We start from the raw sequence: 23,085 nt of genomic DNA, 5'->3' as shown, positions 1-23,085 counted from the left end.
AGTGCTGCTTCAGGAATGACATGTTGCACTGTGGCAGCATGGGAAAGCATTGCTATGTGCTAAGAACAAAGATGCTAGGTAGAAAAATAAATTGGATGGCTTTTATGAGATGGATGTAGATCAGAAAACAACTTCCCTAAATGTCTATATTCTGAGTTTGCTATTTCACAGTTGACCTTCCTGCAGAGGTCTGTAACTCTGGGGTTTGCAGGACATTCTTAATCAGTTACATTCAAGGGCTTTCAGTTTCTTCTTGCATATACAAGGGAAAAGTGAAGTATTCTTAACTCAGAAAACCTTGGGGAATTTTTGGGATTTTGGGGGACCTTCAAATGCCCTGAGACTGTCCCTCTCAAGATATTTTCAATTGTGGGTTGCTCAGAGGTTTGTGGGCCAGTTTTGTAGAGAATGGTACATAAATCACTGCCTTTCTGTGCCATCAGCTCTGTGTGGAAGGAGGAGAAGTTTAAGCTGCAGTCTTTAAATCAGACCTGTCATGCACACTTTGTTAATCCTAACATTATCTTGAGCTGAAGCCTCACATGAAATTTGGGTCAGTGCTGGGTCTTCCTTTCAAAAGGATGCTCAGCTATTATTTTTGAATGTGTTCTATCAAGTCCAAGCAGGTTTTAGTTTTTGCAGGTAGTGATTACTGAAGATCATTAAGGTTAGTTTTATTCCGCTCTGATGTTTTCAAAAACAAAAGATATGGACTTCAATAAAGAGCATTTTATTAATGGCTCTCTGATGGTGCCTGTGCTGACAACTTTGGAGTTAAGGTTCTTGCAACAGTATTAAGTTGGGTATTATTTCAAGATCTTTAGTGCTTAAAACTGAGCAGAGTGTCAATGAAATCACAGACTGCAACAAAAAGAAATTAATCTTTTAGGCCATGTCTACTGAAGGTGTATAAATAAACAATTTGTGTACTTTGGTTTAACTGATCATTTTCCTTCTTGTACATATGAATAAAGATGGTTTTTAATGGTGTTAATATTTATGTGCAAATAGAAGAAATCGTAGCAAATTCTAGCAAATATGTATAGGAATGCTTATTTCGATTTTGCTGAGTTTTTTGGTTGTCTTCTAAGTTATATTATTAACCTACTGGATTTAAAAAATATTTTGTCATCTGCTTGTCAAAATATTGAAAAACATTTTGACCCTTTTTATTCTTTCCTTTGTGAAATGAACTAGAAATTACAAAATTAATTTTAGCCAAATTTATGGGAGTTTTTAAAATGGGGAAACGTCTCAATATTAATTTCAAACAAATTCTGATGATACCAGTACTGTAAAAAATAATCACCAAGCTGGGGAATACTTTGTGAGGATGGGATTTTTCTGTCTTCAGAAAGATTTAATAAAGTTTTTTATAGGGTATTTCAAATTATGAGTGTAGGGGGTGTTTGTGGGTGGTTTTGGGTTGTGTTTTTGGGGTTTTATTTTAGGGGTTTGATTCTGAATCAACTTGTACAATTCAGCTGCTGGATGTGACATTTTTAACATTGGAAATTGGATGGATTTTATTAGAAAACTGGGCACATGATCCTTGAAATTTATGCTAAATTATTTCATATCTTGAAATGTTTCCTAGAATTAGTTAGATAAAAATTCATGGCTTTTTATCCAATGGAGTTTGTCTTGCTTCTCATTTTTGTCAGAAGGACTCATCTGCATAGTTTGGAGATCTATTTTTGGATGTCTTTTGCAACATTGATGATTCTATGATTCCACCATAATAGTCATGTTGGATGCAATGTGGGTCTGTAATAATTTATAGAGAATTTATGGCGTGAGTTGGGTCGTGTTCTATGAATACAACATTATTTCACATATAACCTCTTCTTTGTTGCATATATCTTTTTCCCTTTTAGATATGAGTTGTGGAAGGGGAAGCCTCTAAACATTAATTTTCTAGAACTACCATTATCCTGTCAGCACATAGGATGCTGTGCAATTCAGGGTACTATATCACCACCTGTCCTCAAGCTGAAGAGATTTCCATATTTTCACATGTAAAGCTACCATTCATATCATTCATCATGTATTAAAATGCTTTTCTTTTACAAATAAGTATTCCCTTTGTCAGGGAAGGAGGTTCAATTGAGTGTGGAAGGAGTGAGGCTGCTCTGTACTTGGATAAATTATGATACCTATAACTTATGGCATACAGCCTTATGATACAGAAGGCTACCAACACATTTTTGGAAGCATAGACTGTGTGGTTTATTAAGCAGATAGAATCTCTCACTGGGTTTCAGAAGTTCCTCTTCAAGACACTGCATTTTCTGTGACCCATTTAAAGTTTTGTAAATTAAGATTCATCTTTGGCAAGATATATAAGTTCCTTTGACTTTGCTTAGACAGAAATCAACTCTGTCATCTAATTTAGATATAAAATCCCTGCTGTGGAAATGTGCATGTGCTTTTTTCCATTCCCCTGATATTGCTGTAGGTTCACTTTCTAGTGAATTTCTATTATCAATTTTGGTATTTGAGAGAACTTTTAATGATTTAAAATACTGCTACCTTCCAGAAGTGAATTTATCTAGACCTGGTTTCAAATAAAAGAAGAATGTAATGCACTTCTCTAAACCATGTGTAAGCTTAATGAGTGGGTTTTAGGTAAGGCTGTTTACTGACAGAGTATTTTTTAAAAGTTCAGTTTGTTCAGTGGCATTGAAACACAGGCCTATTTAAAATCTGCTGTTCCCATTCCTGGTGTCAATTTGCACATATCCTGAGAAAATGATGCTGACTTGAAATCTCTGCACCCCACAGTATTTCGTGTCACTTGCTGAGAAAGTAAATGGTGACTCAGCAAGCACTGACATCTCAGCAGAGCTCTGCTGGGAGCAACAAACGATGGGGGAGTGAAAAATTATCCTGAACATCATAAGTGAAAAAAAAAGGAAAATATGAGGGGAGGAATGCTGTTCCATCACTCTTCTGTCAACTGGTTGTGGCTCCCTCGTTCAATAAGCTGTGGTGTTGTGGCTGGAGTTTGGATATCTCCCAGAAAATGTGTCTGGTGGGATACAGTGGAGATGGCTTGGCTTTGAACATCAGGGAATGCCAAAGAGAGAGGTCTGTAGGAGAACAGAGCCTTTTGTTAGATAAGCAAATACAATAAAGCAAACAGACATTTTTCAGGAGCACAAGCTTTCTCGAGTTCCTGGAGGAACCATGGGCCAAGAAAAGTGTCTGTTTCCATCTTACATCAGCTTGTCAAATAACAGATCCCAGTAAACATTATCCGGCTGAATTTCCAGATAAGGAGATGCAACGTAAAAGGAAAAAAGAATCTGTAAGTCATTTCTAGAAATAGAAGTATGGTGGCCGAATTTCAGACCCAAACAGCTTTGCTAACAATAGTTCTCCTAACAGATGTTTTTATTTGCATCATAAGCATTACTGAAACAGTTCCCCAATAAAGGTCACATTTCAGGTTCAGAAAGAAGTCTAATTTTTTTTTTAAGAAGTGAAAATATTTAAATGTATTTGGTGCTTACTCTAAGCCTTAGAATCTGTCTGCATCCTCAGAATGTTAATTCTGAAAGAAGCAAAATGATTGCTTAAAAGCATATACCTAATATCTTTATTCACACCTTGTGATTCATAAGAATCAGAATTTAATTACTTAGCTCAGGCAGCTGTGACTATCAACTTTCCTGGGCCTGCTTATCAGTCTGAAAGTAGGGTGCTCATAAGTTACTTGGTTTTAAGTAACATCTCTGCAAGGGCTTGATCATGCTTATTGAAAAGGATTGCCATGTCTTGCAGATTGCAGTTATGCTTTAGAAAAAGTCAAAATTGTCATTGTAGAGAGGGAAAAGGGTTTATCTTTATGTGGCAATTAAGCACAGTGACACATACTCGGGTGAGGAAAACCAGTCTTCCTGTGAAATGGTTTTGAGAGCAAAATCATGTGTGGTCAATGGGGAAGTGACTATGAATATAGTGTCACTGATAGAAAAATGAAGTGTTCTTCATATAAACCTGTCTCTGTTACAGGAGAGAGGAAGAACTGTGTGAAATCTGCTATTTACCTTCTCTTCTAGGTACAAATTTATGTATAGGTTGTTGCATAGTAAAATAGCCCCACAGAAATACCTGTTTCCAGTGATGCCTTCTTCCTTTAAAGCAGAAACTAATTTAGATTGTGAGAGAGATGACACATTTCTCTTGAAACTTCTTCTGAAGCCAGCAGTGAATTTATTTGATAAATAACTAAATAAAACCCCTTTCAGTTTCTCATCTCAGAAGACAGGGAGGTTGTGCAAAGGTCAGAGCTCTATCAAAGGCTGTTTAAAAATGGCTGATCAGGAGGTTATTTGTTTTAGCATTTGTGTACTTAAGAATTTAATTCTTGCTATGCAGGTTTAACTGTTTTAATCCATGAAAAAGTTCTTTCTCAAATGAAAAAAAAAATAGATTTGGACATTTTTTCTTTGTAGATAGCTTTGGAAATATTTATATTTGGATAGTTGGGAGTGTTTATATTTGGATAGTTGGGAAGATTTATTTTCCCAGGATCTTCTGGAGGTTCTTCTGAGAAAATTCCTTGCTCCCCTCAAGCATGGATTCTTAGAAATGTGGATGAAGCATGTGGGAGCCCTTGACACATTCTCATGAGAGTACTGTGGTTCCATAGGTTGGAAGAGCCATTATCTATGGAAGTGCAGCTGTAATCTTGCTAAAATAGACTTTCATGAATGGATAAATCTATGAAGGCAAAGAAAATAGAGCTTGTAGGAAGCCCCAAACATTTATGTACTCAGTCTCATCTGTCTAAAATATATTTATGCCTCCTACCACAGTAAATCCAATTTTACTTCTAGTTCCCCAAAAGAGAAGTGAACTCCTCTCCATTAGGTAATACTACCACCAAACCTCAGCCTCAACTATTTTTTTAACATTATCACAAACTGTCAGAAGAACAAAAGAGAAATCCTTATTGTTTAATATTATTTTCTTTGCTTCTGTGGATATTTATCTGAGGGTCCTTCAGCTTCCATGTGTTAGAGGAAAGTTTGGTGAGTGCAGAAATTTTCCTTAGTTCTCCTAAAAAAGAAAAAAGGAGTTGCCAGCTGATACAACTCTTTACCCATGGAATTGCTTCAAGGCATTCAACAATAATAAAATAGGGTGAAATACAGTAGTCTCTCAGTACATGACCAAGTGTTTTTCTAATAACATGAAGTTTTTTGATGAACAAAGACTTAATGAGAAGCAAATTATGTAAAAGGAAACACAGGTAAATTAGTTGTTCACTGTGTAACTGAGCAGTGGCTCTAAGGCAGCAGAGAGAGGGGAACACAACTGATTCCCAGATGAATCCAGGGAACTCTGTTCCATACACACAGGTCAGGTCTTTTCTGGAAAGCTGTTGGGAATTGGATCATTTGTGTTTAAGAAAGATGAATGGGACTGGAGCAGGTGATGTGATTTGGGGAATGGAGAGCTTATTCTATGACAGTGTATTGGAAAAGCTTGGCTTATTATCCTAACAAAATGAACTATGAGAGGGCATGTGATTCCTTTCTTATTAATACATCAGGAGAGCAGTATGAGGAACAGAAAATAATTACTTAGCTAAAAGACCATGTTGGTGGAAGAGCAAATGAGTCCAAACTCGCCGTGAATAATGAAGGGCTGTAAATTAGAACATGACTCTGAACTATTATTGCAATCATTTTTTTGAATGACCTTCCAGTCAGAGGAAATTTGAGTAATTTCAAGGTGCAGTTAAAAAGTGTGTGTGTGGGGGAGGGGGTGGTTATTATGTGGTACCTGTAACAGTGAAATGCTAAAACAGATGATCTGAAAATTTTTTACAGCCTTGTGTTGCTAATAGGTTTTTTTATTGAAAATACCAGGCTCTTGGTTAGTTTTCATACTCCTATGCTGGATTTTGAGTGGATTTAGTCAGGAAATGTCATCTCCAGCCATATTCTTTCATATGCAGCTTTCCCCACTTCTCTCCCTGTCTCACAGATGTCCACGTTGCTGATGGGTGGCTCTGCTGGTAGACCTGGCACAGACTGTAGGGAATCAGTGTGAGCCCTTTTAAGTCTTCACAAGAGCTCTTCCTGCTGATGCTACTGCTGCAGCTGCCTGTAGCAGTAGCTGCAGGGAAAATCCCCTGCTGGAATTCCCTGTGGGAGACACCCAGTGGGAAATGAAGAAGGTTGAGACTGACTGGCTGAGCTTAATAGCTCTAAAATGTTCACTTTAGAATCTAAAAATTTATGTTAACAAGTTGCCATAAAATGTAGAGTGGGGGGATAAAATCTTCAGTTTTTTTTTGGGGGTGATCTTAAAACTATTGTTTGCTTCTATGAGAGCTGATATTTGGTTAGTTCAGTGCCTCACATAAAAATAACTCCTTCCAAATATTGAACTTAAGGCACTCAGGTGTTGGCACAGGGGTAATACCAGCTTCCCAAGGGAGCTTTGGAGGGTTGTGTACTGGGGATGTGACTGCTCCAACAAGTTCAATTCCGAGTTCTTCATTTCAGCATCTCCCACAAGTCAAAAGACAGGGATATTTGGTGGAGAGTTTTGGAAGTTCTGAACTTGTTTAAGGCAGCAAGACCTTTTTTAATGTTTAATACGTGAATAACCTCTTGTCACTTGAGTAGATGCTGCAATCTGTTGGGGAACTGGGAGTGTTGGAGATACCTTTACAAGATGCTAATATAGATAATGTTTCTTGTAACTGGTGAAAATGGCATCATGTTTAATTTATAGTAAGATTTCTTAATGCAACTTTATGGTAATAGAAGCAAGTTATGAAATGCAGACTTTAGCATACTCAAAAAAGTCTATGTTCAGTAAAGCGATAAAACAGGATTTCAATTTATTTTGTCAGATAGTCAGAGTTCAAATTTTGCTGAAATTTTGAGGCAGATGATCCTGTTCTAGAGATTTTATGATGCCATTGGGCTCTTTTGATCAGTCCAGTAATATTAGCCTTAATTCATGTTGTCTGCCATACACTAAAGCGGGACTGAGTTGACCTGGGTGTTCACTAAACAGCTTTGTGTGCTTGTTACCACCCTTGGCTTGTATCCTCTCAAGTTTCCCCTGAAATGACTGGTTAGAGTACCAGTTCTTTCCTTGACTTTTCTAGCATAGTTTTTTGTACAGGTTCTCTGATATTCATACGGGAATGAGATTTTTTTTTTTTTTTCCTCTCTCTTCCTACCTAGCTGCCTCAGGCACTGTGAGCTGTGCTGAAATCTTGCATTCTAGGAAGGCATTTTCCCCTGAAATTCCTGCTTGAACACTTGGGTTAGTCTGCTGCTTCAGGGGAGCAAGATGCTCAGACAGGCTGGCTGAGATTGCCAGATAGTCATGTTTTGCTGAAGCAGTGTGTACAGCTGGATGTGTGGGGAGTAGGGTGGAAAAGCTTGATAAAACCCCCCTACAGATATATTCCTGTGTCCTATTTTCTTCATCATTCTGGAGTGAGTGTTCTTTGAGATATAATTTGTCAGAACATCTGGATTTCTTTGGCTGCTGTTAACTGCTGCCTTTTTTAGATTGTGGAGTCTGTCTCAGGGGTTTTTGGATACTGGCACTGCAATAACCAGCCTGAGGTATTTGGATTTGAGCAAGTAGCAAGTCCCCATTGACTGGCCCATGTAAATGAAGAGCCAAAAGAGTTTAGGAATGCTCCATCTGTAGTTTGCTGACAGAAGCCAGAATTTGCCTTCTGTGAATTTTATTTCACAGGGGAAGAAAGCAGGGAAGAAGAGGCATCACAAGCACTTTGAAGGGGATTTTTACTCTTGAAAATTTTGCAGATTTTTTCCAGTATAAAACAGACTTAAAGGGGTCATTCCTGGAAATGATGATGGGGAGGAAGCAGGACCTACTGGCTGGTTGTAACAGCTGCAGAGTTAAATGTGTTTTCATACTATATTTTATTAAAATTCTAATTGACCAAATGCCAAGACTATTCAGTACCTATTAAGACTTTAGAAGGCTACTTCACATCATTGAGCTTTGTTCAAAAAAAGCCTGAAATATTAAGGAAGAAGCCTGTAGCTCATTAGCTTGCTACCAGTGGTCATTGATTGCAAAACTTCAACCACTGAAAGAAACCCAGCAGATTGACTGATAAACAGCAACATGCTGCTGTCTGTGTCAGCATCACTGTGGGGGACTGGGGTGGGTGAGTGTGTCCCTTCCCAGCCATGGTTGCACATTTTGCAGCTGTTTGAGCCCCTGCAATGCCTGAACCATTGCCTGTAGGTGTTCCTTCATGGGTGCAAAGGCTGTGTTTTACTGGGAGCTATTCAGGAGGGGAGTGAAGATGAGCTCATCATGCAACACAAGAAGATTTAACTGGGTGCAGCAGTGCACGGCTTTTTCCCCTCCTCAAAAAGCCATGTTCTGCAGCAAGTGCTACTGGAAGAGTATCTGTACCCCAAGTGTCAATAAAGAGCAAATTAATTATGAGTCACAGAACATCACTTTTTCACGATGCTAAGACTCAAATGTTAATTATCTCTAATTTATAGAGGCCATTTTTCTTTGTCAGTTTTATTCGGTTGCATAACTTCACGTTTGACAGATCTTTCTCTGTAGAGAAAAAGCTGTTTCATACTGGTTTAAATAATTGAATCCAGTGCTCATGCTGTGTGCTATGTTAAGAAGGTAATCCTTCCCTCCTTCCCTCCTTCCCTCCTTCCCTCCTTCCCTCCTTCCCTCCTTCCCTCCTTCCCTCCTTCCCTCCTTCCCTCCTTCCCTCCTTCCCTCCTTCCCTCCTTCCCTCCTTCCCTCCTTCCCTCCTTCCCTCCTTCCCTCCTTCCCTCCTTCCCTCCTTCCCTCCTTCCCTCCTTCCCTCCTTCCCTCCTTCCCTCCTTCCCTCCTTCCCTCCTTCCCTCCTTCCCTCCTTCCCTCCTTCCCTCCTTCCCTCCTTCCCTCCTTCCCTCCTTCCCTCCTTCCCTCCTTCCCTCCTTCCCTCCTTCCCTCCTTCCCTCCTTCCCTCCTTCCCTCCTTCCCTCCTTCCCTCCTTCCCTCCTTCCCTCCTCCGCACATCCCTCCCTCCTTCCCTCCTTCCCTCCTTCCCTCCCTCCAATGTAGAGATCTTTTCTGTCACTTGAAGTTCCAGCTTCAATGTGGGTGCTGCAGAGTTGGTGTGGTTTTTGTGGTGTGCTCAGTAGAGAGAGAGTTCCTAAGTAATCTGTTCTTTTTGAACTGAGAGGTTTTTTAAGGCAATTCTGATCATATGACTAAGCTGTAAAAAGAGAGAAACAAATCTGTATTTGTGATCAAATACTCAAGGCTCTTGTGTGTTTCTGCTCATTATTCATACAGCAAGTTACATACCTACATAAACTGTTAAATTCTGTTAACCTCAGTCTTTGCTTGGGGATCTTGTGATGCCTCTCTTGTGCCATGTGTTCTCTAGAAAGCACATAAAGATGCAGCCTGTGCAGAGAAAGATACTGTCTGAAAGAAATGCAGTTTATGAAGATTCTTAGAGACTGAGAAATATGTGTTTCCTATTATCTTCACATTACATCTTGAGAAGTGTGCCTGGAGGTAGCACAGTGTCAGTGCTGCACAAATGAATGGTTTTGACTCCACACTCTGCAAAAGAGTCACATTCAAACACTGCCTATGGAAAGCATGCAGATTGTCCTGCCCTTCTGTTTGACCTTTTCAGATAAGTAAGCACATTAAATAGTCAGTTGATATACAGCAAATAATAGGGGCATACATATTTTCTCTACTCTCTGTAGTAGGGAATATATATCTTATAAGTTTACATTTAATTAATATATAATAAAAATAATATAGGTATTATAAAACATTGCAGTGATTTGTTATAGCTTATATTCTCTTTGTTTCTATCTTTAATTCAGTTTTAACATTTATTGGTTTCTTTGCCTATCAGCTTTTCCATTGGAACTGTAAGCCCTGCAATACCATGTGCATGCCCACTGGGAAAAGATTTTTGTTTTATGTGGACTGTTGGAAATAATTGTGCACTAAAGATTGGAAAATTACTATATTGATATTGTCCTCCATTCAATAAGCACTTATCCAACAAAGTATTGATGGAAGTGTTTTACTTTGCTGACTACAATATGTTGATTGAACTATTTAGTAAATTTTTAATCTATATGATGAGAATAAATAGCTGGTGAATGTAAAATATCTTCTTTTAAAAAACAATTTGCTGCATGTACTGGAATGTGTTCTATCCTATAAAAGCTGATTGATGTTGTTGCAGAACCCCACAACAATTTTGGCATTTTCAGCTCACCCTGTACAAGTACGTGAAGCTGCAATTTCTGTGACTGAAAAATTCCAAGAACTAGTAACTCCTGGGCTGCTGGGTGGTGGTGCCAGCCGGCAGGCAGTGGTGGTGGGGATGGGGCTGGCTGCCCTAGCAGCTGTCTGTGGAGCTGTGTGGCTGTGTTAGCAGAGTTCAGTGCTCTTTTCCCTCTGGGGGCAGAGAGGTGCAGATGGTCCCTGTCCCAGAGCACCTCCAGGTTAATGTGTGTGCACTCTGTGTTCCCACACTTCAGTTTTACTAAAGCTGGGAATGCTTTCCTGGAAGGTGCTTTATGGAAGGAGTGCAAGTCAATTGTTCAGCAACTGCTTTCAGTAGTCTTTTTATCTAGCCTTGCCTGATGTGTGTACTTAGCTATTGTGAGATGCCAGGAGTGTGCAGCAGTGATGACTGAAGAGTGCATTTGAGCAGCCAGCAGCAGTGGGAAATCACTGGAAGCCTCTGTTGGTTTGATGGAATAAATCCATAGTAACCAAGGAAAGGATCTAGCATTATTTGTTTGCAAAACTTGAGTGCATTCTGAACGTGGCCTTTGATCATCAACTGAAACGCAAAGGCTTTAATTAAGGGAGGCACAAAAGATTCAGTAATGATAGTGAATAAATATTGTGTACTTTGACAGAAGTACAGAAGCGTGTGTGAATGTGGCTCAGAGTGCTGCAAGTGATTGAAAGAAATGTTCCTTTTAACCACACAAAACTGCCTTCTGCTAAAGGGACAGTTCATAAAAGCTGAATTTAGCATTTATGCCTAGAGAAATTTAACAGATATCTGTGACAAATGCATTACTCATTGCATAATGTTGTATATGAGATTCAAAGAAAAGTGAGCATCAATGTCCACTGGTGTTCTTCCTGGTACAACAAGCTGTGGTGTAAAAATGTACCTGTATTATCCTATAAACCAAATCACAGAATGAATACATGTCACAAACATTTTGCCTTTAGCCTAGGTCACAAGCTGTCTTTTTTGCTTGCCTTTGTGATCTCTTCTTGTCTGGGGAGGGAAAGCTGTAGTGTGTGCTATTCCAGGGAAACAGGTCTTAGCCCAGTTGTAAATAAATTACCCACTCAGAGGTTTGCATTTTGTGCAGGAAAACCTAGAGTAAATGGTGAGAAAACTGAAATTCTAACAGACTAGTGGATGTTTGGGATTAAAATCTGCCTTTCTGTTTGCATTTATATTTTGTAGTTGTTCTAGATGGGGCCAGTAGGGAAAAGTTGATTTCTGACAGGGTTTTAAAAAGTGTGGCTCTTGTTTAATCAGGAAAGGCACTGGGAGGATATTTGACCTTTCAAATCCTCTGTATTTATCTCCATTTTTTCTTTTCCATTTTGTGGATTGGGACTAGAACTGACTTGTTTCTTATGTTTTGGAAACATTTTATGGGCTGACTTTGTGTTTATGATGAGGCTGGTGTGAACATCCCATAATGATACCCCAATAATTGCAGAGGGTTTGTTCAGGAACTCAACCAACAGACAACCTGGAAGAGATCAGGCTGTACTGCCCATATATGTATTTACATACATGTATGTGGTTCTCTTTTAATAAATATCAAATAATAAAACTGTTTCTAAAACGATAATATATTTCCACACACTTGGATCAAGATATTTAATTCAGTTTCAAATAAAATATATGTTGGGGAGAAGAGAGGTACAGTCTCATGTCAGTCCCCCCAAAGACAGAGTTACATTTGTGTGTCCAGCTACTGGTTATAAAGGGGTTAAAACCAAATGGAAATAAACAAATATAGCTGAACCAAAAAGAATTGCAAAATTAAACAGAAATTGTTCCTGTATTTTAAATACATTTGAAATTCAGGAATATGCTTTTATTATATAGAAGGCTGTAGATTAATCAGGTGTTGACATGGTTTTCCACATCTGTGTTAGGTCAGAAAAGCAGAAATGTGTTCTCCTGAACTGAGATTTCACCCAAGAAAAGAAGGAATTAATATTCTGTTATTCTAAATAAATGTTGAATTCCCTTGATTTCAGTAAGCTTTCACTTGAACTTTCTCTTGCTGTGAAGCACAACTTAGTATCATACAAAAACAAGTACACTTTTTAAAATACTTGCTGGGTTACAAATACAGAAGTAAATTTTGAAGAGGAAGGTTAATTCTTACATTATAAATTTCTTTTTCTTGAATAAATAGCCATAATAATAATTATAAAATATAAATACCTCACTTCTTTGAGGCTGGCACACAGAACAGCTTTTTAGCACCTTAAAATGACACAGCATTTTTGTCCTGATGTTGATCCTCCATCTTTCTTTTAAGAAACAGATCTGCTCTAAGTTATTTCCTCAGCTTCAAAATGGAAAGATGGGTATCACCAACAAGAAAATGTCAATAATTTCATTTTCATTTGTGACTTGAAGCATTTAAAGGTAAATTTTAGGTACAAATCAAGTTATTGAACATTTTATACTAGTTTTGTGTAGAGCACCAAATGCTTTGGAGCTGCTTATGTATTAATGTAGAAAATCTAAGTATAAAATTGCATCCAAATGAGGACTCCCACCGAGTTATAAAGTATGCTGTCCCTCATTAAATTAATTATAACATTTTTTACTATCTTCAGGCTTTTGTAGAAAAAACAATGTTCTCACTGTAGGGAATCAAGGGGTAGGAGCTGACTGAGAAAAGCTGTGGTTCTGCTTTGTCAAGTCTTTGTGGTGGACTTGATATTGGTGCTTTATAACAACATGTATTTAGAATAACAAGCAGAAAATTAAATTATCTTTGCTTTAAATGAGTGTTTCTTTTTGTGCACTAAGTTGCAGCTAGAATAGAAGAATTGAGGGTCATGTTTGAGGGCATAGAAAAAAATAAGTCTGTTGCAGAGGGATTTACAAAATGAGTTTGAGTTTTACTTGGAAATCAAGCCAAAAGTTTGTTCTTAGGGAATGAATATCTGTTATTTAGGCTAGGTAATCAAACAGATGTGCATGCTCAGTGTATTCTCCTTTGTGCTGCTTTTAACAGCAAATTATTCCAAAGGGCTGGTTTTGGCCCAGGCAGGCCATCAGGGCTGTCACAGAGGTTCTCCTATACATTTTCTGTTTAATTTTTGCTATTTATTCTCATGTCTGTTCTCAACTACCACTCAGAAATAAAATTATGAAGACACTGAAGACACACCCACACACCAAACTGTACTTATTTTGGGAAATACAGAAGAGGAAGTCAGATTATTGCATACTTGCTGTTGTGAAATGAAAGCAGTTGAGTGCAGTGGCAGCTCCACCTTGCAGGAAACACAGGAATAACTGGAGGTCCCATGTAGGGGAGAATATGGAGGTTTTCCTTCTCTGAATGCCTGCAAACATCTCTCACCCCAGAGATGCTCAGCAAGTGGCTGAAGGAGGCAAGGCCATACACTGAGACTGGGGATCAGGATTTCTGCTGCAGATCAGATGGCAAAGGCACATATTTACTTGGAGAAAATACTTTTCAATGTACTATGCTCTTTCACTTGAGGCTGAAAATTTTGTTTCAAATAACACTTATAGATGAAGAATTCTGTCACTCAAGTTACAGCCAAAAAATCTCCTTTTAGGAAAGGAACTACTGGACATGGCTTTTCTCCCTTTAGAGACTGAGGAAAGTTCAGAATGATAAAAGGGCAGTGGTGAAAGACTTTCTTCACAGGAACCAACAAATATTGTGCTTAAATTACTAGTTGTTATAAATTGTATATACAGGTATAGCTCCATTTAAATTTATCTCCAAAATTTCAGAAGTATGAGAAGAAAAGGCATGAGCAGTTCTTTCATTCTATTTGGAAAGCAACAATAAAAAAATTTAATGATTTCTTGCCTTTTTCCCCCTCTCTTCTCTCAGGTCCGCACCAGTGTCCTACCTGATCACAAGGAACCAAGAGCAGATGTTGGGGTAAGCAATTATTTTTAATTGTTTTTTTTTGTTTTTTTTTGTTTTTTTTGTTTTTTTTTTTTGTTTTGTTTTGTTTGTTTGTTTTTTTTTTTTTTTTTATTTTTTCTTTTCATCAGCAGGCACAGACACACACTGCTTAACAGGAGGTGGCAAGCAAGCTTTTTTAACAGCAAAAGTTTTTGGTTAAATAAATAAAATAATCAAGGCCAGAGTGATAGTCTCATGGATTGATGTAATCCCTTTCCCATCTTTTTTGAAAATCTTTTACAACTGAAGCTATCCTGAGACAAGCACAACTGTAAACTCCTTGCTAATGTCATACAAGCAATCTGGATGAGATTGAGTGTCTGGAATAGCATTGCCTCAAGGACCCTGGGCTGTCAGTTTCTGGTTTTTGTGTGTTGGGTATCAAACATTCTGCAGCAGGAGTTGCCTTTGGTTTGTGCTTTCAGAAATTAAATGGCAGCATACAGAGGACTCATTTTTTTGCAGACCTACAGAGTGTTTGACAAAGGTATTGGGAAGTAATTTCTGGGTCTGGGTGGGCTAAGACCTCCCAGGCAATATGAACACCTGGTGGTGGTGGGATAGGTTGGTGACAGAGCTGAAAAAGAGAACAAAGACCACCTAGTGCAGGTGTCAGCAAACATGTAAGATTACTGGGGGGTTCAATTTTCAGCCTAAAGTGTTGACTTTTCTGCCTTACCAAGGCTTCCTTGGCATAGTTTTCAGGACTTCAGCTAGTATTTGAAAAATCTGCAGCTTGGCAGCAAGTTCAATCTTAGTGAAATAATCGATGTGTTTTAACTTTTCATATAGCTATTATACAGACTTTTCTCTTTGGCTAGCTGAGATTATCCATCAAACCACTCAAGGCACATATCTTAAGATTTATTGTTGTGCTACAGCACTAGCAAAATTCCAAAGGAACTTTACTCTGCAATTAGCATTACAGCAGCAATTCTGTTTAAAGCCTATTTTCAAGCCTTTCCAAGTCATGTGGGCAAAGTTAGATTGGTTTGTAGACTGCCAGTTCAGGCCCCAGGGTGGCCTATTGATATCTAAATCAGTCTGGAAAAAGTATTCTCCACTTTGATATTAGACCCTAGCACATTAGCATAATTCTCTTTATTTGGATCATGGGATTATTTTAAATTGTATTTGATTTTGCACATAGCTCTGTGTTGTCAAGCAAGGATTTTTATTTTCTAAATAAGCATAAAAATATCAAACAGAGAAATAACTAGAATGTTTTAAGCTGATAAAATCATTTGCCTTTAATTCCATGACTTTGGAAAAGTAGATCTGACACTCAGACATGTTTAGTGGGTACAATGACCGAAGCTCTTTGACTTTATGAGAGAGCAGTGTACTTTTCTCTTGGCCCTGGTCACATGAGGATGCTGACTTAGGATTCTTACATATATTAATAGTTCTATTTTGCTGCAGAAAGAAGCTCCAGGTGACCAAACCTGATATCAGTTTCATTCCAAATACCCCTCTTCCCTTTTCTAAATGGTCAGGCTTCAAATACAAGCACTCAAAAGTCATGAAATGCCAGAATAAAGGCTGCCATTGAGACACAGTGCTGTGCAATGAAGAAGGATATGCTCTTGGAAGAAGTAATCTGGGCTAAATGTGTGACCACAGAGTTTTAGTGCAGAAACACTGTCATGTTGACTGATCTAAAGGAAGAAAGAACCATCTGTGTGTGTTCTCTCCAGCAAGGCTGTGCCTCACCATGTGTAGCACCTGGATGTCTTTTTTGTAGAAATACTTTTCATTTCAACACTGCAAACTAACCATGATCTTTGCTTGTGTGGCTGTGTTATTTTTCTCTCTATAAGCATATATCCTACAGGCCTTTTTTATTTCTTTCTTCCTGTTCATCACTTCCCAGATTCACTGTTTTTCCAGCCTTCTCTAGATTCCCAATTGTGTCTTTTTTTTCCCTTTTTTGCTTAGGAAATCTAAGCCTGTGGCATTGATGGGAACAAGCCATACCTCATGACTCAGTTTATCAAACTGCAGACTAGTGGTGGTGCTTACCTGATTTCAGTTTTGTTATTCAAAATGTATGTTGTGCATGGAAGAGAACTTAGTGTAGGGCTTTATTGTTTGCATCCAAACACTCAACATCCTGCTGGCTTTCCTGAAAGAAAGCAGGCTGAGGGTTTTTTTTTTTTTTTTTTTTTTTTAAGCAGAGGAAGTTGCTCTTCTCAGTAGCGACAAATTCTTTTCTGTTTTTCCCTGAAGGGAAAGTTGCTCTCTGTAGGCAGCCTCTGTTGACTCAGAGTGACTTGATCCTTTAATTTGTATATCCAAGAATGTATATAATTTAGACTGGAATTTTAATTTGCCATTCCAATAGTACACTTAATGTTATGTAATAAAAACAAACCTTGTGTCCTTCTTATTCTTTTATTGCAAAAAATTAAACATAGTGTCATGATCTCATTATAGTTTATTTAGAGCAAGTGATGATATGTTGTGTATTTGAAAGATAAATGGGTAGAAGATGGCTGTAGGCTGTTAAGTTTCTTTCCCATTGTTCCCAAGGCAAGAATACTGCTGCTGTAGTTGACAAAACGGGTTTTCAGCAATGTGGAGCAGGATATGAGCAGAGGTTAAAAAATAACCAAAGTGTAAAAGAAGATTTAATCCTTTTTCCTCTTGGTACTTCTTTTTTTAATGTGTGAAAGGTGATTTTTATGGAAGATGTAGTGGTGTAGCTTAATTTAACTTCAGGCATTCTAGTTGCATTACTGCATTTCTCTGTACTTTTAATGCAGTGAATAGGTTCACATTACAATGGAAATAGAGGAAAGAAGTACTTAAAACTTTACAAAGAACTAGAGAAATATAACATTTCTATTAATAAACTTGTGCTGAATTTAATTTTAAAATACCTTCCTAACAAATACATTCATATTTGGAATACATGGATGGTAGTACAACAGCTTGAGGAAAAATCATAACAAGAACTACTTTGGTAAAACACTGGAAACTTAGCTCTTCTTGTGACCCAGAAATTAGAAAAATAGAAAGAAATATGCAAAATGCAAATACTTGCACTGAAAGGAAATTTTCCTGTTATTTTGTCAGGTTAGACTGTTCTTAATAGAAAGCAGGTTTCTGCCCGTGAAACCAAAGTTTGTAACAGTTTACTGATAATGATGCTGCAGATGCACAAAATAATTTCTAGTGGGTACAGTGTCAAACTGTTGTATTGAAATGCAGTATTTTTCTAGGTACTAAAGAGAGATTTTCAAGTGTGAGACCTAAAGAAGTAACAAAAATGAAGGAATATGTTTTCTTTTGCTTTGATTTGCAGCGAAGCTTCCTGGGCTGTGCAACTTTTAGAGTAGGAGATCTGGTAAAGTCAAAGGAGCAGCAGTTGACCCTTACCCTCAGGTAAGTGTTTCCCTCTGTTGTAAATCCTGGTGAGTTAATAACCCTTGGCATTTCTCATCCAAGCAAAGGCAACAAAGATGGGCAAGGGTCAGGTGAGGAGCAGCTGAGGGATCTGGGAGTTATCAAGAACTGGAAAAGGTTGCCCAGGGAAGCAGAGGGGTCACCATCCCTGGAGGTATTTATAAGACATGTAGATGTGGCCCTGAGGAACATGGTTTGATGGTGAACTCAGCAGTGCTGGATTTATGGTGGGACTCAATGCTCTTGAAGGTCTTTTCCAGCCTATACAGTTCTATGATTGCTGCTTGACTGTGTTTTAAACTCCATGTTCCATCAGGTGTATTGAATGTCAACTTGAAGTGCTTCTAATTCTGCTATGCACAAATTCAAAATTAAACACCAAAATTAGATATCAACCCTATAACCTGGAGCTTCCCAAGTGCCAGATTAGGAAAGTTCATTTTATAGCATCGTTAATTATGGAAGAATTGCAGGGAACTTGGCATAGGGAATATTCATTCAAAGTTTCCTTTAGAAAGGAGCATAAGATTCCCAGTTTTGTTTGGTGTGTGTGGTTTAAAGAATTAGCAGTGTACAGGTTGGTTTGTTTACTAGGCATGTTGTTGAAGGTGTCTCCCATGTGAAGATGCTTGTGGTCTCCTAAACCCATTGTTGTATGCAGCCATACTGAAATTGTGGGGGATGTGACATACAACTGTAATCAGTGACAGGGTACAGAGCTGCAGAGGGGTCAGGGGCAGTGTTCAAAACCTAGGGCTGGGCTGAACAGATACATCTTAAAGCTGTGCACTAAGGGAAAAAAAATCATTTATCACCCCTGATACTGGCTTGCATGGCTTAAGATAGATGAAGATACGAATCAAAACCTTTTGAAGGTTAGGGGCAACCTTTTAGGTGGTGATTTTCAGAATAAATTCATAGGACTTTATATAGTGCAGGGATTTTGTTGAGCTGATTTCTGCAAGTGCAATGGAGGCTTATTTGGGATTACTGGGAAGGTACAGTTAAGCTTCATGGAGCAGCTGCTCAAACTCCATGAGTCTATAAAGGAAACATTTTGAGAGGAAATAAACTGTGACTAGGGGACAGTCACAACCTTAATTTGGTTTAAGGAGCAAAGTATGACCCATTCAGAGATTTTTTTTTATTTTTTTATTTTTAAGAAATGGAAATTTCTTGAAGTATTTTGGCACCTGCCTTCCTATTTCAACAAGATCAATTGTATGAGTGTGTAGTTTACAAGGCAAAATTAACCAAATACTTTGATTTTATTTTCTCTCAAACAGAAAATGCCATCCTAACAAGAAGATAACTTTGTCTAAGAAAAAAAAATTCTATTAGATAAACTATAAACTGACTGTTCCCTATGGGAATGGATGGCTAGGTAAATGAATTCCAGCTTAGAGACTGTAAGAGTCTATTCTTACAGGAGTTCAAGTAGTCTTTAGCTCTTTAGGATAAACTTTGCTTCCCTAACTAACATGTTGAAAATTTGATCTGAAAGATTGCCTCCAACAGGTGGCACAGCAATTGACAGAATGGAAAACTTCAGGACAGCTTCAGAGTATTTACTGTCTCAGCCATCCAATTGGTAATCAAAAAGTTTTGATGGAAAACTTATAAGAAATAGATTAAAAATTTGCTTTTAATTAATATTTTTAGTCCTGATTGCCCTCTTTGTTTAGCTAACACTAGAAGACAAATATGCCAATTAAATTAATTTGCAGATTCATTAAATGGTAGGGTTTAGTCAGGTTTTTTTAAGAAAAAAGATCCTAGCCTTTCAAAAGTGGGATTGTTTTCTGATTATGGCTATTCAGCAGAAAGTCAGTAGAAATTATCCACATTTCTTCAATGGCAATTTAACAGAGCAGTCTGCTAATTTAAGCTTGCTTTTCCTCTTCACCCTGAGGTATTAGTACCTCTCAGGAGGAAAAAGGATATACCGAGGGACTTGTCAGAGCATGAAATTCTGTTTAATTCTTGTTGATATTCTTGGGATAGTTTATCAGAGAGTGCCTGTGATTGAGATACTCCTTTGCCAGATTTAGAGATTTAAGGACCTAGAAATAGCTCTGTGGTGTGCCCTGTATAGATTGGTGTAATTATAGAATCTGGTTAATTTTTAAATGAGTTTTCTTTTTGTTTTCCTTTTTTTTTTTTTTTTTTTTTTTTTTTTTTTCCTTTAGTTATTATTTATTTCCATTGTCCTTCTGAGGTATAATGTAACAATATAAATATGTTTTCAATGAAGATTCTTGTATTTTTCTGCTATTTTGTGGAGAGCTAGCATGTGTCTACAATTTCTTACTGTTGGCACACCATGCTCTATATTTCCATTTTCCTGCCATTGTACTCTAATAGTGATTAGGGACACAACTTACAAAACCTCTGCAAAATAAATTTTTATTTTGGTTGTCCTTTCTTCTCCATAAAGGTGCCCTAAACTGGTGGCTGAGTGTTTCTGGTAGATCTGTAGCTCATCATCAAAACACAAAAAGGTCAATTTAGGTAGAATTACTTCAGGGTACACCACAAATATTGGCAGAGGAATTAAGTTATTAGAGATTTGGGATTCAAGTTTCCAATATGGAATTTATAAAAAGGGAGATGCTTTCTATAGACTTGCCTGTTTCATTTTGCAATGATAATGCAATGTCACTTGCTCCCAGCTTTCTCATACAGTTGTGATGATGAATGACATAAAATGGGCTGTTGAACGAAAAAAAAGTATTTTTCAGTAGGAGAATATTTCTTAAGGTTGACTATATGATATAGGGTGTCCAATTAAAAAAATAAAATCATACATGTTTTTTTCTTGCAAAATGAGATCTAGGTGTACTGGCTGCTAATATAGTAATAAAAGCTGATATTTTTTTTTTAGTTGGTTCATTTTTTAAGTTCAATTTAGAGGAGCTTTTGCCATGCCTTTCTGTTAAAAGCAGCATAATATTTTGAGATTGCGTTTTGTTTTTTTTTTTTTCTTAGTTGAGCTCTGTAGCTTTTTTGCAAAGAGCTAGCAATCAGTGCTTCCATTAGCCCCTTTCCCTGTGGTGGTACTTTGCCTCTTTCCAGGAAGACCCTCTTTAGCTTGGGCAATTTTGATATGATTTCCACTTAGTTACATATAAGAAGAAGCAAAGGAAAAAGATAATATTTAGTGAAATTATCTTTTATGTATCACTAAATATTAATTTAAAGTGATATTCTGCTCTCTTGTGTTCTCTGCAAGAAAAAGGTGCATCTGTGTGACGTGCTTCTCTTAAGAGACTGACACAAGTGTGATTAGGGTACATCAGTGTGAAACTGGGTGGTGTCAATGCCACTCAGATTCTTTGGCTCTGTGAGCAGGAATTCTGTAGCAGTGGAGCTAAACAAACAGGAGCTAGGATGGAGTGCATGGATTATACAGGTTATGTGGGAGTCAGTCAAGTACTACACAGACTGCTTTAAGCATGTGTCAGTGCTTGAGCTCTTGGACAGTATTTGTCTAGCCTGTCTAATTTTAGTTCTCTTTTCAGTAATCTTGGAGAGGACTGAACTTTCTTTAAAGAGAGGAGAAAAACTTAGCTATTTTTGGAAAGAAAGTCCTCTTAATTTCCCTCCCTCCTAACAGCTTGTGGTTCAGTGGGCCAGAAAACATGTAACTGCACTTTGGTAGCAGTAATATTGACAAAGTTTAACTAGAGAGAACTGGGAAGCAGGACAGTAATTTCTGCCGTCATTCACGTACTTAGCATAACTTCCCTAGCAAATGATGACTGTAAAATATTATATATTTAGCTGTTTTTCCCTTTTAAAATTCAATTGATATCTCTCTACAACTTGGTCTCTCTCCTAAAGTTGTTTCTTGGCTGCTTCATGTTGTCATCCACCTCAGGAAGCTGGTGAACAATAGCTTGACATTATAAGTTAGGCAACTCTCCAATACAGTTGAGGTGAAACTTGTTCTGACATGAAACTTAATCAACTGTACAATGAAATAATGAAAACAGAAGGAACTGAGCATTGCAAAACTTTATTTACCTTAGAATGCAACAGAATATTATTTACAGTGGACTTGCTTAAAAGTACTATTGATTGTTGTAATAGGCATCACTGTGAATTCACAGATAAATATTTTTGTGTAAGTACAATATTTCTGTGCTTGGATATATCAAAATATATTATACCAGTGGAGAAATCATTTTATGGCAATCTGTAGGCTAGCCTGTGCTAATTGCATTTATTGTGTATTATGCACTGGAGAAAGGGGCTGCGTGCTAGACTCAGTCATGCTGTTTGCTTTTCAGGCAGTCACTTTGTCTTTTATGATTAGCACAGCCATACAAACATGAAGTCTGCTTCCTTTTTTCCTTTGTGTTATTAATTTTTTTTTTTTTTTAAGGAAGGTATATGGCCATGGGAACCAATTAGCAGGCCTAAATTTGCATATTCAAGATGTAGTAATGAGACTTCATGAGATCAGCATTGGAGGCAAATGACTGTTGTTCTCAGTCCATCTAGCCCACTCACTTTTCCATCATTAATTTGTTACCTTCTTCCTCTCTGGATGCCTTGGTCAACATTTTATGGCCAGAAGTACTAAGGTGGGAAAAAATTCCTGCTGCTCATGGAGTTACTGAGTCTCCTTCCCTCAGATTTGAGGGAACTGATACTGACCTGGGGATCCTTAAGGACTTGGAATTGTACAGAAATCTATCTCAAGTGCAGGTGCTCTGTCAAGAAGTATTAGATGATTGCTGCTCCTTTTCCCAGGGTGCTAAAAATTATCAGCAATTTCCCAGCTTCATAAACCAGCTGGATTTTGTGCCATGTATGGGCTTCTTACATTGACACCAATTTTATTCTTTTGCAGTATCCCCCATCCCAACTCACCCTTGCAGGTTGTCAAGATGCATATATGGGGATATAGTGCATATATATACACTTGCTCATGCAATTTAGTGATATATAGATATATATATATACAAATGTATGTATATATGCACTTGCTATATACAATTGCTCCCTCTCTTATGACTGGGAGCAATTTGATGCAGGATCATCTTCACTGCACCATGTGGGTGCAGTGTCCTTCTTGGCTTTATTAAACCACAGCAAATAAGCTAATTCCATCCTAAGTATCCTAAAACCAATTAATTATTTTGCTGATGCTCTGTTGAACACTGTGTATGTGTGAGATTCTCTTCACATCTCTGCAGGCAAAGGTGTGCACATGGATGAGTGTGTGTTCTCAATATTGTCAGTGCAAAGTAAAATTATACAGGTTTTTATCCAATAGAGAATGATCACTAAGCTTTTTTTAATTTTTCCAGTTGCATCACTTCTATTTCTCTTTTTTAATTTTCTTCCAAGTGGAATGTTCATCTCATGATATTGCTGGAAAGTTTGAAATGCCTGACATGTCTACTTGCAGACTGTC

The 23,085-nt window shown here is 37.7% G+C and overlaps 1 protein-coding gene across 2 annotated transcripts in view; it reads left to right on the top strand.

Annotated features, from left to right (window-relative positions):
• Positions 1-23,085, top strand: part of INPP4B (inositol polyphosphate-4-phosphatase type II B) — a 285,764-nt gene that overhangs the window by 155,456 nt on the left and 107,223 nt on the right. For both annotated transcript variants that reach the window (XM_056490189.1, XM_056490188.1), the window contains 2 exons: positions 14,175-14,225; positions 17,560-17,639. In XM_056490189.1, the coding sequence (XP_056346164.1) occupies positions 14,175-14,225; positions 17,560-17,639 (131 nt within the window). The remainder of the gene's footprint in view (positions 1-14,174; positions 14,226-17,559; positions 17,640-23,085) is intronic.

This window comes from Oenanthe melanoleuca, chromosome 4 (genome assembly GCF_029582105.1).
Source record: "Oenanthe melanoleuca isolate GR-GAL-2019-014 chromosome 4, OMel1.0, whole genome shotgun sequence".
NCBI lineage: Eukaryota > Metazoa > Chordata > Aves > Passeriformes > Muscicapidae > Oenanthe > Oenanthe melanoleuca.
Note: the sequence above shows the minus strand (reverse complement) of the source record. Positions and strands in the feature narration are given on the sequence as shown.